General features: G+C 42.1%; 1 protein-coding gene across 2 annotated transcripts in view; it reads right to left on the bottom strand.

The window, feature by feature from the left end:
- The window catches only part of LOC111861764 (DNA replication licensing factor Mcm6), an 82,603-nt gene that overhangs the window by 26,128 nt on the left and 38,211 nt on the right, over positions 1-18,264 (bottom strand). For both annotated transcript variants that reach the window (XM_023846598.2, XM_023846599.2), the window contains 3 exons: positions 16,402-16,526; positions 13,933-14,166; positions 2,444-2,611 (listed from right to left, as the gene is read on the bottom strand). In XM_023846598.2, coding sequence (XP_023702366.1) covers positions 2,444-2,611; positions 13,933-14,166; positions 16,402-16,526 — 527 coding nt within the window. The remainder of the gene's footprint in view (positions 1-2,443; positions 2,612-13,932; positions 14,167-16,401; positions 16,527-18,264) is intronic.

Here is an 18,264-nt window from a genome sequence, read left to right as displayed (position 1 = left end):
GAAAAGAAAAAACAAAAGTAATGAAAATTTCGAGACAACCAACCCCAGTCACAATAAAGATAGACCAAAAACAACTGGAGAATGTGAAATGTTTTAAATATTTGGGTAGCTTGTTAACAGATGATGGAAGGTGTACTTGTGAAATTAAATCTAGGATTGCCATGGCAAAAGCTGCATTTAGCAAGAAGAACAATCTTTTTACTAGCAAACTGGACTTAAATTTGAGAAAGAAACTAGTGAAATGCTACGTTTGGAGCACTGCTTTGTATGGGGCTGAAACTTGGACACTTAGGGCAGTAGATCAGAAACACCTGGAAAGCTTTGAAATGTGGTGCTGGAGAAGGATGGAGAAGATCAGTTGGACCGATTATGTGAGAAATGAAGAAGTGTTATTTAGAGTCAGTGAGCAGAGGAATATCCTATACGAAATAAGAAAATGGAAGGCTAATTGGATTGGTCATATCTTATGCAGTAACTGCCTTCTAAAAGAAGTTATTGAAGGAAAGATAGAGGGGCGGATAGAAGTGACAAGAAGACGAGGAAGAAGACGTAAGAAGATGCTGGATGACCTTGGGGACGAAGAGGATATTTTCGTTTGAAGGAGAAAGTTCTAGATTGCATCAAGTGGAGGAACTGTTTTGGAAGAGACTGTAGACCTGTCATCTTGACAGATTACTGATGAATGAATGAATTTGGAAACTACTGAACATATTTTCTTTACTTCACAACAAGATATCATCTACGTTAAGACACACAGGTAAAAAACCAGTGCACTAGAACTGAAATACTTATGCAGACAACAAATATCATGAATAAAGACATAAACCAAACAGATTCCGCAATGTTTCTTGTCCTTCATCAGAATTTATGCAGCAAAAAAAACAATTTCAGAACTTCGAAGTTTTGAATTTGACAAAATTTTCTTAAATAAATCTTTAGTCACAGAAAGTAGGCTGTAACTTATAAGGTTTCATACATCAAACCTACTTCCTGAGCCTACTAGAATGTAGGTTGGAATCTTGTAACCATGTGAAGTGTTGACAAAACCATATTACACAATCTAAGCTTGCACAAAGTAATAGATATTCAATAATTTATATGAGGGTTGGAACTTTAATAGTGGCAACTATTTATTTACAATTGATACAAAATAGATGCATGTTTCGAAGTTTTACTGTCCCTCACTGTAGTCACCAGCACTGTGTACAACCCATTGCCAGTGATGTGGAAGTCATAGGATACCTTTAGCAGCGCCTGTTGTGTTGACAGTTCAAATGGAGCAGTCTACTGCCTGAAGAATCTCTGGAACAGTTCTGTAGCGAATGCCACGAAGTGGTTTCTTCATCTTAGGAATCAAGTCAAAGTCACAAGGGCTTAAGTCTGGGGAGTATGGTGGATGGTACAGCACTTCCCAGCCCCATCAATCGAACAAATCAGCCACAGCTTGCACTGCATGCGGCTGAGCACTGTCCTGCAAAATGATGGATGGGTTCTGCAGAAAGTGTCACCGCTTCTTTCTCAAAGCTGGTTGCAGGTCGTGTTCCAAAAATGAACAGTAATACTGTGCACTGATGGTCTGCTGTCGGGGAATGGTATGCGTTAGGATAATACCATCACAGTCGTACACGAGAATCACCATAACTTTCAGAATGCTGGGGTTCCGACAAACCTCTGATTTACGTGGTGACCCATAATGATGTCATACATTCATTTGTGGCTCGTACAATTTGGCCCATGTCTCATCCAGCGTAATGATACAGCATAAGAAAGCCTCTCCTTTGTGATCATAGTGCTCCAAGTGGTTACAAGCAGCGTTGTATTGCAGCCATTTCTGCATTTCTGTTAAATCATGCGGAACCCATCGTGATGCAATTTTTCTCATGCCCAGGCGTTCCTTCAGAATGTGAAGCACAGTCGTATGTGGTAATCCTGTCTCTCGGGCCAGCTCACAAATCGTATGACGTCGATCACTCTCCAGTAACGTGGAAAGCACATAAACTTCTTCTTCACCAACACTAGGACAACCTGGCCAACGCATGTCTGCCACATTTTGGCATCCCTCATTGAAGGCTTTTACCCACCTTGACACTGTTGTGCTGTATGGCCTCTGGCACATGCAGTCTTTATCCAACTCCATTGTTCCTGTATCGAAAACATCATGGCAACACTACATTAAACCGCCAGCTAACATGAGGCTCTGTTCTTCTCGTCACTGTGCATGCACGTGATGTCAGAAGGGAGAGTCCATTTGCTCTGAGGTAAGGTAGGTATCTAACTAACGTTTGGTATAAGCAACATTATTTGGTTCTGTTGCGTGGCGTCTCTACAGCGGTGTTGCAACTATTAAAGTTCCAACCCTCGTATAAAAGATTCTTTACATTCTCTTATATTACTGAAGCATTAATCATTTGGAGAATATACAAATAAACAGAAAATCATTTACCTCATTACACTCATCAACCAAGATAAAGAAGAGGTCGAATCTTGACATGATTGGTGCTGTGAGAGCGATATTCTGTTGCAGTGACTTTGCTCTATCATAGCGACCACCTATTGGATTTGCTGCAGCAAGGATTGAAGTTCTAGCATTCAGAGTAGCTCTTACACCAGCCTGCAAAAACAAAACACTGTTACCATTCTACTCTCACATGCACTGAGTACAAATTACAGCAATGATGCACTTACCTCTTTGACACCAGAAATTCGCCTAATAACATTTAAACTCAGTCCCCACCTCAAAGTACATTGCATCTACATCACAAGATTAACTGGTTAAGTTGTTAATGCGTAGCGACTAGCTACAGGCTGGACAAGCGAGGGGTCAGAGTTAGAGTCCCGGTAGGGTCAAGAATTTTCTCTTCTCCACATCATCCAGACCAGCTCTTGGGTGCACTCAATTTCCTATCTAATGGGTACCAGGGGCTCTTTCCCTGAGGGTAAAGTGGCAGGGGTGTGAATCTGACCACTCACCTCCAGCTAATGCAGAGGTCAAGAAAATGTGGATCTATACATCCACTCTTTCATACGCTTTCATGGTGTAGTGCTTAGTTTGTTAAGTACAGGGACTTTATCTTTTTACCCTTGCCATTCTATAGCATGAATATAGATATTTCCTCCATCATGCTATAAAAGATCAAAATATTAAACAGATTTTTAATATTAAAGAATCATAACAATTAAACAGTGTTGAATTTTAATACATTTTTAATGTTTTAAGAAGGTTACACTAATAAATATAACAGCACTAGAAAATGCATCATTCCAAACATAATCTGACAAAGAATTTCTAAACCTGCAAGAAAGAGCACACATGAAGGAAACTGGTGAATTGTGAAATTTCATAATATGCTGTGATATCTAGTGTTTTATAACCTGACTACCCTTTCTGGGGGTTGAAACATGTAGTGGGTAAGGGAACTGCCAAAAGAAGTAAACAATGCACAATGAAACCTCAGTGTAAGGTTTAACTTTGGACCAACAGTTCTGAACCCTAAGCTCAGGAAAATCTTATAGAGGTCATGTATCAATGTGAAATTTAACATTAAATGAGGGAAGACCTTAAAATGAGGAACATCAAATGGGGGTTCCACTGTATGCTGTATGTTCTATAAAATTAACTGCATACTGTAATTGTTGTTTGTTCTGGAAGATACTACTGTAATGACATAAGCATGCAGTCCATCTGACTGAGCATTATATTTTTCAACAATAACGTTATCTTGATGTTAAAATGTGGCCATCAGCCTTATAATAAAAGAGGATTTAAGCTCCACTCTTTCTGGACAATAAAAGTTAATACACTATATTTGGATAATGGAAGTCCACATGTACTCCAACAGTAAAATTTATGGATTCGCATACCAGTCACAGGTACAAATTATATTTGGCATTAACATGCTGATCAATTTGTACAAATGTGTTTTGAACATTTAGAGGGTGTGAACCAACATGTGGCATCTTAGAAGGAGTTGCCAAAGCCAGCAGAAGACTGGGTGAAGGCAGGTCATAAAAAAGCTGGGAGTCCACAGCAAAACTCAAGCATGTGAAGAGATTAATCCAAATACCCTATCCAAAAAGGACAATATAGGGACAAACAGAGATGAGTGACAGGACAGTGTCATCTGAAAGGGCACCTTTTCAATAGTGGCATTAGTAAATAACCCACATGTAAGAGGTGCAGAACAAAGATCACACAGCCTCATATGTCATACATGACTGTCAAGAATTAAGACCATTTTAGATTTTATAATCTGGGTCATTATTTCATGGAACCAGGCATTTAAGTGCCCTATTAAGAAAGGTAATCATTGTATAAGCATCAGTTAGGCCCACCCTTCACCCAATCAGTGCACCAAGAATCTGTTACTCATTGAGGCTGTGCCATAGCTCAAGCAGTTAGTCGTTGGCTTCCCATGGTGGCGGCCCAGGTTCGATCCCAGGTCTAGTATCGTGGGATTCATGGTGGACAATGTGGCGCTGGGGCAGGTTTTCTCCGAGTACTTTGGTTTCCCCTGTCAATATTCATTCCATAAAATTCTCCATCATCATAATCACCCAGGGCAGGTATAATAGGCCAATCAGTGGCCGCCGTGCTGAGTGGACCCAGTTGGATTCCACCCCCCACTAAGTGAATCTGTTACTCATCAGAATAAAATTGGTTCATGTCTCAAACTAACGCCTGTCTAAGTGTGCATATCAAATGCCAGTCAAAACAGTATGTACAAGAAGTGTGTGTAAGAAGCAATACATTTATGGAACTCAGTTACAGTGTTTGGAAACAAAGTATCTGAATTACAAACATTAGGCATATACAATATCACTCTTTCAGGTCAAGGCAAGGTCAGTATGAGAATTTGGATAATTTCAAGAATTGAGAATGATAATTTTCTCTATCAGACTGATTTTCTTCTCACAACAAAGACTACTATTGGCAGACACATCTACCAGCAGCATTAATACTACCTGCAGTGCTTCATCTGTTCAGATCATCAGTGCAAAACTTCCTCTTCGTTATGCAGAAAACTGCTAATTTATCAGCATGTGATATCTGACTATTCAAAGCATAAGTACCCATTAAGCTACATTCTAAGCCGCTCAGCAAAGCAACACAAATGACGGCATAGGGGATTTTGTATTCAGGTAAATATGATCACGATCTTAGTGACTAAAGACAAGGTTTTGATTGGTAATCAGATTTATCAAACACTTTAACACACACATCATGACTACACTTTGCACCACACTGTTACACCCACTAGCCCTTGCTTGGTAGCTGCTCCCACCAGCGGACGTTCCCCTTCCTCTGGCTCCTCGAACCGTCCACAGCCTAGGCTACAAGCTTCTAACAGCAACAGCTCACAACAACTGAACCCCAGTAGTAATTTATCTAATGCAATAACTCACCAACCGACCCCACTAAAGTGACTGACTGAACACACTCCTCAATAACTGTCCTCCTTATAACATCTCAGCATGGACCACAAAGAAAATACAAGGTAGTTCAAATATGACCGGGACTGATTTGTGTGTAAACAAGCCGCACTGTGCAGCAGATGTGCGACCTTGAGAGAGTGAAGCCACAACCTCCACCCTCCCTCCTGTTCGGGTTAGAACCCGTTCAGTTGGGGAGTTGCTAGAATGATGAGAGAACAGAAGGTACTGCGGAGCGTGGAACAACGCATTGTGATCAAATTCCTCATTGGAGAAAATGTCCTGTCTGCTGAAATTCACCACAGACTCCAACAACAGTATGGGGAAGTGTGTCTCTCATGGACCCGTGTGTTTGAGTGGTGTAAGTGCTTCAAAAGGGCAGAGAGTGCGTGGAGAATGAACCGCATGATCGTCAACCACGAACATCCATCACCGATCCAAACACTGATCGTGCAGACATGCTTATCCATGAGAACAGGCGCATCACTATCAAGGAACTTGGAGCAATGCTGTCCATCAGTGTTGGTAGTGTAGAAGACATCGTGAAATACCCTGCACTATCGCAAGATGAATGCACAGTGGGTACCACACACTTTGATGGACGTGAACAAAATGGTGCACATGCAAGCTGCCAGTCGTCTCCTATAGCAGTTTGAAGATGAAGGTGATGCATTTTTCAGTCTCTAGTGACCACCAATGAAACATGGGTGCACTACTTCATTCCCGAGTCCCAGCAGTCTTCACGCGAGTGGCAGCATAGCACTTCTCCCACACCCAAGAGAGCACGGAGGAGCCGTTCAGCAGGAAAAGTGATGACAGAGGGTTATCCATGTAGACTTTCTGACAGATGCCAGAACAGTCAATGCAGCTTATTACTCAGACCTCCTGGCAACAGATGGGAAGGAAAAGATCCGATCCAAGCGGAAGACGGGTGGAAAGCAGGTAGCCTTCCTTCAAGACAATACACGCTCCCATATGGCCAAAACAATGGAAACCCTCCGGAAATTGAAATGGAACCTTCTGACACATCTGCTGTACAGTCCCAATTTGGCCCCAAGTGATTTCTACCTGTTCGGAAAGCTCAAATCAGACTTGCAAGGCATGCAGTTTGTGGACGACGCCGTCATCCAGACAGTTCAGGAGTGGATACGCCGCCAACCACAAGCCTTTTTTGAAAAGGGCATCAGGATGCTTCCAGATTGTTGGAAAAATGTGTTGACTCCGGAGGGGAGTACATTGAAGACTGAAATGTGCAAGTAAGTGTTTGGCAATTATGGTTTAAAAAAAATCAGTCCCGGGCATATTTCAACCACCTTGTACCATTCCTCTCTTGCTGTTTATGGGCCGTTGCCTGGTAACAGTTGTTGTCTAGATGTTCGTTTCATAGTCATTGCCTTGCAATGAGTCTATATGCCACATTACTCCCTCCTTAAGGCTATTCATCCCAAAAAACCTACAGGCTTACCACCATTTCTTCTTTAGCAAGGACTGTGCTTGTGACATTGGTGATCAGCCTCACTTTCCTTCCCCGTGTCTTGGTTTTTGAGGTGATTAGTTAGTCAGTTATTGGAGAGGGTGGGTTTCCCCATGCACTTAGACCTGTATTGGTCCATTGTGCTTCCCTCTATGATTTCTACCAGTCTCTATATCCTACTGGTGCTTACCATCAGTCCCGCCCAGCCAGCGAGACCGGCTCCACTAGCTGAGAGGTATTTATAATGCTTCCCCCATCTACCAGAGGTATTAGAGACTGCTGCTGGGCGGGAAATGTCCGTAAATTTGGCTCAGTGACCTCCTTTGGAGATATGAGGTTCTTTTACGTGCCGTAAAGCTACGACATGGGACCCATGGCTTAAAGTACCTCCCGGAGGACTTGTTCCCTGAATTTTTCCACCCTTAAAAATTCGACGACCTCCGCCGGGTATTTGAACCCGCATACTACGAGTCATGAGGTGGGAACGTTACCTCTAGACTACGGAGGCCGCTTTCGAGGTGATTACTCTCCAGCTGTGAATTTTCGTAACAACCTTATTTCTTATGGTGAAGAGTTGTTAGCCCCACTCCCAACCCCCAATCTGGAGGACCACCCCTTGTTGGCTGTCTCGTCATCAAAATGCAGGGCAAAATCATGGCATAAAGATAGGTAACAGTTGTTCTGAAAATGTGGCACAGTTCAGATATTTAGGAAGGACTATAACAAATTAAAACCTGATTCAGAAGGAAATTAATAGGAGATTGAACTTGGGTAATGCTTGCTACCATTCAGACCAGAACCTTCTGTCATCTCGTCTGCTGTCTAGAAACATAAAAATTAGAATATACAAAACTATAATTTTCGCTGTGGTTCTGTATGGGGGTGAAACTTGGTGTCCGACATTAAGGGAGGAACAGAGGTAATCCTATTCCACCTCATAAGGGGTGCTGTCCACTTGTTTAGAGTTAGGTGTTTATTCGAGAAAGTTTGTTTCAGCAGCTTGTTTTCCTGTTCATTAGCCCATTGTTTTGCTACATGTTATAGCACCACACGCTGCTAGAGGGAACAACACACAAGCAAGAGGCATATTGCAGATTGCAGATGTAGTAAAACAACGGGCTAATGAAACAGGAAAACAAGCTGCTGAAACAAACTTTCTGGAATATACTGTCGCGTATCGGGCGTATAACGCGACAAATAACTTCACGATGTATTTTATATAGCGAATCTTATTTCACATTCGCTCATACAATCACCAAAATTACAGATTTACGATTACTGCTATCTGCAGTATCACAATTAGTACACTCCAAATGCCAGAATACAACTGACTGGCTGACTCTACGTCTCGACTTGGCGGCTGTCACAGTACAACTGACTGTGAATAGCCTTCGCTGCTCCTGATGTAGCCTCGATCGGACAATACAGAATCCGGCCACGTAATATGCACCCTTGTTGCCTGGCGCTGTGTTGCTATGTAACGCTGTCCGGAAGTAACCGCCGTTACTACTTGGTGACGTCACCGCTGTTGACTTGCGTTGCCTAGCGACCAGGATGCTAGGACTCGGCTAACATCGGCTCGCTTCGGCTTCGCTCGGCGCATCACGGCTGGTGGGGGGGTGGGGGAGGGGCGAGCTCAGCATGTCACAATACATTTAACTCTAAACAAGTGGATGGCACCCCTTATAAGGTGGAATAGGATTTTACGAAAAATTTTAATAGAACATTCTAATGGATTTTAAGTGGTCTGCAACAAGCGAGTTTAGCACACTTCAGAACAGTGTAACAGTTGGACACATTAAAACACCTGAAGATGGTCATCTATGGCCAAAACGTGTTGTGTTAAGTGTTAAATGGTGAATAAACAATCATTGCATTATTGATGGACTGTAAATATATAGATGTTTGGTTAAAGATTTGCAACAGGATGCTGAAATACATAGAAACAGAGACTGAGAGTGTTCAAGGACAGGGTGTTGAGGAGAATATATGGACCTAAGAGAGATGAAGTGACAGGAGGTTAGAGAAAGCTGCATAATGAGGAGCTTAATAACTTGTACGCTTTGCCAAGAATGATCAAGTCAAGGAAGATGAAATGGGCAGGGAATGTAGCACGAATGGGGGGGAGAAGAGGAATGCATATAGGATATTGATGGGAAAGCCAGAAGGAAAGAGACCACTGGAAAGCCAAAGACACAGGTGGGAGAGATGGGAAGGTATGGACTGGACTGATCTGGCTCAGGATAGGGACCAATGGAGGGCTCTTGTGAACACAGTAATGAACCTTCAAGTTCCATAAAAATGCTGGGAAGTTCTTGAACAGCTGCACAATTGGCAGTTTCTCAAGAAGGACTCAGTTCCATGAGTAATGAATGATTACTCTCCAACTGCTCCTGATACTCCCTTTATGGCAGCTCGTCCTGTACAGTTCCCTGATAAGGTGCCAGGTGGTCCAGGTGTACCACCATCATCCTTCTTTCTTGAGGGCAGCGCTTCTGACGTCTCTTCTTTAGTTTCGGAGAGGACCGACTCCGCCATGATGTCCAGTAACTCACTATTCATAGCCGAGTCGAAGATTCAACTATTCACTTCACAATCTCAACCTCTATAATCTTCCTGAAGATCCTACCAGATGTCCTTTCATTCCTCAGACATAGCGGCTCCTTTATACTGTTGTTGCACTTCAGCTGTCCATCATCTCTTCTCAACCATTTGTCCTTCAGGGGCTCATACAACACAGTCCCTGGTCTGCTTTTCCCGTGGGTTGCAATATCCCACAGCCTCTTCCTCGTCCACAGACTGGTCCTCCAGTGTTGGTAGCTTCCACTGTGGACCCTTCATTAGGGACTTCCTGATGCACCATAACAGCCTCTTTCTCGATTGGTCTCCAAATCAGTGGTGTCCATTTTGTCCAACTTCTCCTTGAAGGCATTCACTGCTGACTCCATTTTTTACAGGCTGGCCTTTGCCTTTTCTAGGCAGGCCATCATCTGTTTTTAACATGCCTTCACTTCTTCTAGCCAGGCAACCATCCCTTCTTGATTTTTGTTCATCTTGGCTTTCATTTCTTCTTGAATGGTCTCTGTCCTGGCTTGGTAGATATCCATCTGAGAGACAAGAGTTCCTCAAAGGGCCTCAAACTTCTTTGTTACTGGACTGTATCTTGGCTTCCATACTTTCTTGACTGTATCTGATTTCAACCTTCATTCCCCTTAGATTGGCATCCACCTTGGCTTCCATCTTGGACAACATTTCTTCGCTGGTTTTACTTTTTACTCAGTCGGTTCTTATTTCAGCCAGCAGGCATGCCATCATTTGTTCCATCTCCATAGTATGGCAATATAGCAATCCAATGTCTTACATCCAATCCAATTATCCCAATTCTGACACAAGTTGTCACAACCTTAGTGGCTAAAGAACGATTTGGATTGGTAATCAGATTTACTGAACACTTTCATATACAACTTGTGATTACACTCTCACACACACAATCTAGTGGCCACAGTCACAGCTTCACTAACTGTGGCTTGGTAATGGCTTCCAATGACAGACATTCCCCTACCTCTGGGTTTCCAAGATGTCCCAAGCCTCAGCTACCAGCTTCTCACAACAACAGCTCACAACAGCTGAACCCCTGAAGTTATCTAACTACCTCACTAACTCACCAACCAACTCCACCCCACTGACTGAACTCACCCTTCAATAACTGTCCTGCTTATAACATCTCAGCATGGACCACACAGAAAACAACATTCCTCTGTTGCAGTTTACAGGCCATTGCCTAGTTGTTTGTTTCACAGCTGTTGCCTAGCAACAGGTCTGCATGCCACAATATGATATGAAAGGTAATATTTATCAAGGCCACGCCATAGCCCATGCGGTTAATCACTGGCTTCCCATCACGGTGGCCCAGGTTCAATCCCGGGTCTGGTCAAGTGGGATTTGTGGTGGACAAAGTGGCGCTGGGGCAGGTTTTCTCCGAGTACTTGGGTTTCCCCTGTCAATCTTCGTTCGACCAACTGCTCCACAATCACCCTCACCTATCATCTGGGGCTGGTACAATAGGCCAGAAGTGGCCGCAGTACAAGGGACTTGGTCTCACCCCATTATCATCATCATCATCAGTAATCTGTCAAGACGACAGGTCCACAGTCTCTTTCAAAACAATTCCTCCACTTAATGCGATCTAGAGCTTTCTCCTTCAAATGACAGTATCCTCTTCTGTCCCCAAGGTCATCCAGCATCTTCTTACGTCTTCTTCCTCGTCTTCTTGTCACTTCTATCCGCCCATCTATCTTTCCTTCGATAGCTTCTTTTAGAAGGCAGTTTCTGCGTAAAACATGACCAATCCAATTAGCCTTCCGTTTTCTTATTTCATGTAGGATATTCCTCTGCTCACTGACTCTAATTAACACTTCTTCATTTCTCACATAATCGGTCCAACTGATCTTCTCCATTCTTCTCCAACACCACATTTCGAAACTTTCCAGATGTTTCTGATCTACTGCCCTAAGTGTCCATGTTTCAGCCCCATACAGAGCTATGCTCCAAATGTAGCATTTCACTAGTTTCTTCCTCAAATTTAAGTCCAATTTGCTGGTAAAAAGATTCTTCTTCTTGCTAAATGCAGCTTTTGCCATGGCAATCCTGGATTTAATTTCACAAGTACACCTTCCATCATCTGTTAACAAGCTACCCAAATATTTAAAACATTTCACATTCTCCACTTGTTTTTGGTCTATCTTTATAGCAATAAAAAAAATAATAATATTTATCATCTTTTTTGTCTTTCAGATATGAGCTACATGATTTATTCAAAAGTATGTGGTACTCAAAAACACGGTGTGTTAACCTCATTAGTGAACAGTTTTTAGCTCCTTTTCCTTATTTTGAAAAAAATTAAAGTAGGCTTATGCAATTACCATGCTGTGTATCCCCCCCCTGCCAAAATAACTTTTGAACAGCCGAACCAGTCTTCATGAAACTTGATATGTACATCATGGCACCTGAGCCAATCTCAACAGCATACTTCATAAATCAGCCTGTGTCTAAACGTATGTGGTGCAATCCAAAAGTTCCTGAAATATATTAATAAAAACTATTACATCTTACCTATATCTTATTCTGCACCATCACCTTCAAAGTAGTCTCCTTGGGAGCACATACACCAATCCCAGCGTTTCTGCCACTTTTCAAATGCATCCTGGAAGTCTTGCTTTGTTAGGGTGTTTAGTACCGTCTGCGTTTCCGCTTGAATTTCCTCAACTGTATCAAATCTTCGCCCCTTCAACTTGATTTTCATTTTGGGGAAGAGAAAGAAGTCGCACGGAGCTAAGTCTGGAGAGTACGGTGGGTGGGAAACAACTGCCATCTTGTTTTTAGCCAAAAATTCCTGCACAATGTAAGCTGTATGCGGTCATGCGTTGTCATGGTGGAGTACCCAGTCGTTTGTGCGCCACTTCTCTGGATGTTTTCTCCTCATGTTCTCCCTCAAACGCCTTAGAACATCGCGATAGAACTCTTTATTGACTGTCTTGACCAGGAGGGATGAACTCATTATGAACAATTCCATCAATATAAAAAAAAACAGATCAACATGGACTTAATGTTGCTCTTGACTTGTCGAGCTTTTTTGGCCGAGGTGAAGAAGGGCTCTTCCATTGCGATGACTGCTGCTTGCTTTCAGGGTCATAGCCATAAACCCAACTTTCTTCACCAGTGACAACCTTCAAAAGAAAGTTTGGATCCTCTTGAAGCTGTTGTTGAAGTTCCCTGCAGACTTCCAAGTGATGCTGCTTCTGTTCATTTTGATGCAGTCGTGGCACAAACTTCGCCACAATCCTCCTCATGTTCAGTTCCTCTGACAAAATTCATCGACATGTACCGTAACTTAGTCCCAAGGTGTTACAGAGATCTTGGATGGTCAGTCTACGATCTTGCAGAATCAGATCCCTAACTTTCGCAACATTTTCTGGTGTTTTGCCCATTGACGGCCATCCCAAACAATTGTCATCATCATCAGTCAATGTTCGGTCATTTTTAAAACGCTTATACCAGTTGTAAGTTTCTGTCTGGCCTAAACTGTTTTCACCAAAAGCTTGCTTCAACATTTGGTGCATTTCTACAGCAGTTTTCCCAAGTTTGAAACAAAACACGCTGCTCTCTCAGGTCAGCCATCGCAAAACCGCAAACTCACGGAAACACAACAATGGAAACAAGTTCACCAACAATAAACCCAACCACACAACTCGACGCCGCTTGCCACACTGATTCAAGAAGGATGTGTGAGGAGACACCTAGCGGTATTTCGATGTACTCATAACCATTCGCGTGCAAAATTCAAATTTCGGAAACTTTTGGATTGCCCCACATATATCCCTCTATCATTGCTAGGCAACAGCTCAGTAAAAATGTCACTGCAGCAATGAATACACATGCAACAATATGAGAATTGTTGGATGTATTGTTCTCTATGTGATTCATTTCGTATCAGAGGAAAGTAGTGATTAGTTCTCCCCAGAATTTTTTGTTTCTCTATTCCACTGCATCCAGACCAGCTCTAGGGCTCATCCAGCCTCATATACAATGTGTACCAGTGACCATTTCCTTATGGGTAAAGCAGCTGGGGTTTACAGCTAACTAATCACTTCCACCTAGTGCTGAAGTAAAGAATGGTGGAGCTACACCTCCTTTCTCCAGTACATCTTCATGGCATGGTGCTTAATTAAACCCAGGGCAACTCTGCATTTTATTATTATTAATCCTTTCACTGCTACATAATACTACCCCAGCACTGTGACAAAAATGTCCATATTGCTAAGTGCTACTACAGTAGTGTTTATGTGTGCGGGTTTCCATGGAGTACACCTATAGAAGAACTGAAGAAGTGTGTGGAATCAGAAATTTACTACGTTAGACATTCTAGAAAAACATAATATGTTGAAAACAGACCTACAATGTGGGCTGGCCGAGCACATAAACATCACCAGTTAAACCCTTAAACTTCACAATTGGATTACACTATTCACCTTGGCTAATGAGATTGTCTGCTGTTCCATAGCTTCATGGATTGCCACCTGGTCACGAGGGTCCATCTTGTCAAACTCATCAATGCAGCATATACCATTGTCTGCCAGCATAAGGGCACCAGCCTCTATCACAAAGTCAAATGACTCCTCATCTTTGACAACAGCTGCTGTTAGACCAGCTGCACTAGATGCTTTGCCAGAGGTGTACACTGCTCGGGGGCTAAAGTCTGCCACCTGCAACATGAAAAGTGTAAGAAGAGTGCATTACCAGAGCAGCAGGATGTCAGAAGGTGCTTGGTTTGAATTCAGGCAAGGGACAGGCTATCCATATACAGGCTTTTCTTTGCTTTCCTTGATTTCTCCTAGTAGTTTTAAATGCTTACTGAACAATATCAAAAGCTACTAGCCCCCACCACCACCACCACCCCATCATATTCCTGCATATGCCCAAGAATTTTCTGACTTCAACTGACAATATCATTTAAATTATCTTCCACTTTGATTCATCGACATAATCAAGCCACCACATCTTACATGATTCTAAGCTGTCACAATAGTTGATGCAGTATTATTAAATAATAAAACAAACAACATATTTATTAGTATCACAATCCCTCCAAGTATTAGTAGTAGAGGGCCCTTAACAGACATTATAAAACAGAATATTTCCATTTCTTCAGGCTCCTTTCTAAATTTTCATCTTCCTCTTCTTCTGCAGATCATTGTATATTATGATCATATAAATACCTCTGATATGCCAGTACTTAAAACATATTCATAATTTATCAAAATCTCAATCAAGAATCACATCACCAGGAAATATGATAATGTGAGAAAGACACAGATTGTTTTTCCTCCGGAATGCTGAAAAGTTTCTTGGAACTGATTTGAGTAATCCACTGAGAAGGTGAGAATGACCCTTACATATTTCATCTCAAAGGTTAAAATTCAATGTAATAAGTAAAACTATTCCTGTAACAGGCCATAGAGGCCCATATGGTTGTGAGATGTTGAGGTTCCCACATTTTCTAGACAATCAGCTCATAGACAGCGGCAAGGATGTCGGCCCTACACACCGGCCACATAGTGCAGATGCACCAACACCGTCACAGCACCAGTATAAGATGGCTGCCCCACTTGAGACTTGCACCAGGGAAGAACAGCGTTCTGTTATTCGGTTTTTGTGTTGTGAAGGTGTGAAACCTATTGAAATTTATTGAAGAATGAAGTTTCAGTATGGTGATGCATGTTTGTCACAGCAGCAAGTGTACAAATGGAGTAGGAAGTTTGCAAATGGTGTGACTTCAGTGGAAGATGCTCCTCGTCCGGGTCAGGCACATCGAGTTGTGACTCCAGAGAACACTGCAGCAGTTGAAGCCATAGTGAGGGAAAACCGCCAAGTGACACTGAATCAAAGTGCAGCAAGTTTAAACATTAGTCATGGTTCAGCACACCACATTGTGCATGATGTGCTCAAATTTCATAAAGTGTCTGCAAGATGGGTGCCACGGCAGCTGACTCCTGAATTGAAAGACCGACGTATTGATGCTTGTGAAGAACTTCTGCGGTGCTTTGAACGAGAATGTAATGACTTCCTTGCAAGAATCGTTACTGGGGATGAAACCTGGGTTCACTTCCACCAACCGGAAACAAAGAGAGCGAGCAAGGAATGGCGCCATTCCTCATCTCCAAAATCGAAGAAGTTCGAACACAACCATCAGCAGGGAAGGTTATGCTGACTCTCTTTTGGGACGAAAAAGGCGTCATCTTGGAGCACTACACGCCTAGAGGGACGACTGTCACCAGTGCATCATACTCAGTTCTCCTAAAAAATCATCTTCGGCCTGTAATCAAATCAAAGTGACATGGATTGCTGTCCACAGGTATCCTTTTGCAACATGACAATGCAAGGCTCCATACTGCCCGTACAACAGTTGCGACAATCAATGACCTGCATTTTGAGTGTCTTCCTCATCCGGCATACTCACCAGACCTTGTCCCAAGTGATTTCCATATGTTTGGACCACTCAAAGAAGCAATGGGAGGAAAGACGTTCTGTTCTGATGTAGAGGTACGCCACGCGGTGCATGAGTGGTTGCGCGGACTACCAAAAGAATTTTTTTCTAAAGGAATTCATGCACTTTGTAAGCACTGGAGGACTTGCATTGAGCATGGGGGAGATTATGTTGAAAAGTGATACAGCTTTGTACCACTTGTGCACAATAAATAATACTCAAAAAATATTTAAGGTTTTCATTTGACTCGCCTACATACATACTGAGGCAAGCATTATCACCAATGATATATTAAACACATAATACCTACATACAGCAGCAAACCATGTTCCTCTGTTCAAAATTTGAATACTATGAATGAATACTTCATATCTTTCAGCAGTAATGACAGTGGGACCTGTTTCCTGAAGTCCTACTCAAGGTCTCTGTTAAGTGACAATAGGTGCTGGTTTACCTGTTTGAGCAGCTGAGACTTGGCAGTGCTTGGGTCCCCTACTATACAGCAGTTGATATCACCTCTCAGTGTGGTTCCCTCCATTGTTTTCTTGGGAACGCCACCAAACAGCATCAAGACAATGCCTGCTCACCATAAACCAATAAGTTAATACTCTGCAGAAATCCTTCTATAGAAAAGACATTTTTTCCTTCACATTTCAGATTCCTCTCAATGTTCCACCTTAACTCTAAACTGAAGTATTACCAACCAAATACCAAAAGAGTACTGCCAACATTTCCACTCCCAAAAGAATTGAAGGAGAAAGAATTAGGAAAGACTGAATATACAGCACAATGCAACTTCATTATCACAAAGGTTTCATAAAATTCATAAAAATGTTCATTCTGGCAGATACTCATAATATCCCAAAGTGGTTAGAATACGTAACCACAAGACTGTCCCCTAACTTCCAATTATGTATAATACAGTACTGTCACAGAGAGTGTGACCCTCCATGGGATTTGGATCAGTAATCAGATTTACTGACCACTTACAGATCATAACCACAACTAACTATAACAGTCTTAATGAATTAAACACTCCAAATATAACTGTAACTACAGCACACATAACATCTTCTTAGTCTTCTTGTAACACATTTTAACACTGTCTGCTTACATCCTTACTGTCTGGCACATATCCCACAACTGCATTAACTGCACTAAGTCTTGTCTTCACAGACTCCCTAAAATTCTTTCAATGCTTCAATTGACTAACTCCCAGGCTGGTGGCCATTTCACACCAACCTCCTAGTCTTCACTTCACAGACTGACTTTCAACTAAGATCTAAACTTTGTCCCGCTTACAACCCCTTGGCATGGACCATGTAGAAAACACAGCTTCTATTGCTGCAGTTCAGTGAAGACTACAGAAAAAACCGCTTCCAACAATTCCTATGCTGTCGCATGCTGATCCATTGCCATGGGAACCCATTTCTTTGCAATCACTACCTAGCAAAAGGTCTAAATGCTACAGTATGAAATGCAGGCACAGTAATATTTCTTCCTTTTCAATTATTGTGAGAATTTGAAAATAATGAAGAATAATTCAGCATTCCCATAATCAACAACATTAGCTGAGCTTCAGAGCTAAAGATTTTCTTAAACATACATAACCTTTTCTACTCAGACAACTGCTAATTAGGTGCCATCCTTTATGAATGACATCCCACCCACTACTTGCTGCACGTTTGCAAATCCAACTCACATTTTCCTCATAATTCAATGCATAAGCATGTCAGACAAAGCATCAATTTGTCTTGATGTAACACACAAGGCAGTTTGAAGTGCACTAATACTTAACATGTATACTATGTAATGGACTGTTCAAAATGCCATGACTGGAATACACACAACTTAATGAAACAGCCGTTATATTTGTTTGATTTGAGCTTCTTACAGCAGTAGCTATGAAGAGTTCTATCTTCTGTGATATAATGCCATGAGGTCTGTTGAAAGCCAACCAATGTTTCAAAGGTATATATCACCTTCATCTCCAGGGCTGAAGAGTAAACCAAGCAAGAAATCACCATGAAGCAGACAGCAAGCAGAGTAAAATGCACTAGGAAAACCACAGGAACATAAAGGCTAGGAGGAAAATTGCAAGCCAACAAATATGCTCCCATTGGCTGTCCCTTAGAACTAGAGTGAACAAACATTGATCCTATACAATTCTGAGACAGACAACTCCCAGTTCCTCACTGGTTGGGTGGTTACTCAAGCCATCTGTTTTTGAGATCGGAGTTGTGTAGTAATATACATCCAAATTGTGTTCGGCTGAGGATTCTAAATTTGACTTTCAGCTCATCTGTTCTACTCACCT

This window comes from Cryptotermes secundus, unplaced genomic scaffold, assembly GCF_002891405.2.
Source record: "Cryptotermes secundus unplaced genomic scaffold, Csec_1.0 scaffold383, whole genome shotgun sequence".
Taxonomy (NCBI): Eukaryota; Metazoa; Arthropoda; class Insecta; order Blattodea; family Kalotermitidae; genus Cryptotermes; species Cryptotermes secundus.
This window is presented reverse-complemented; position numbering and strand designations above follow the sequence as displayed.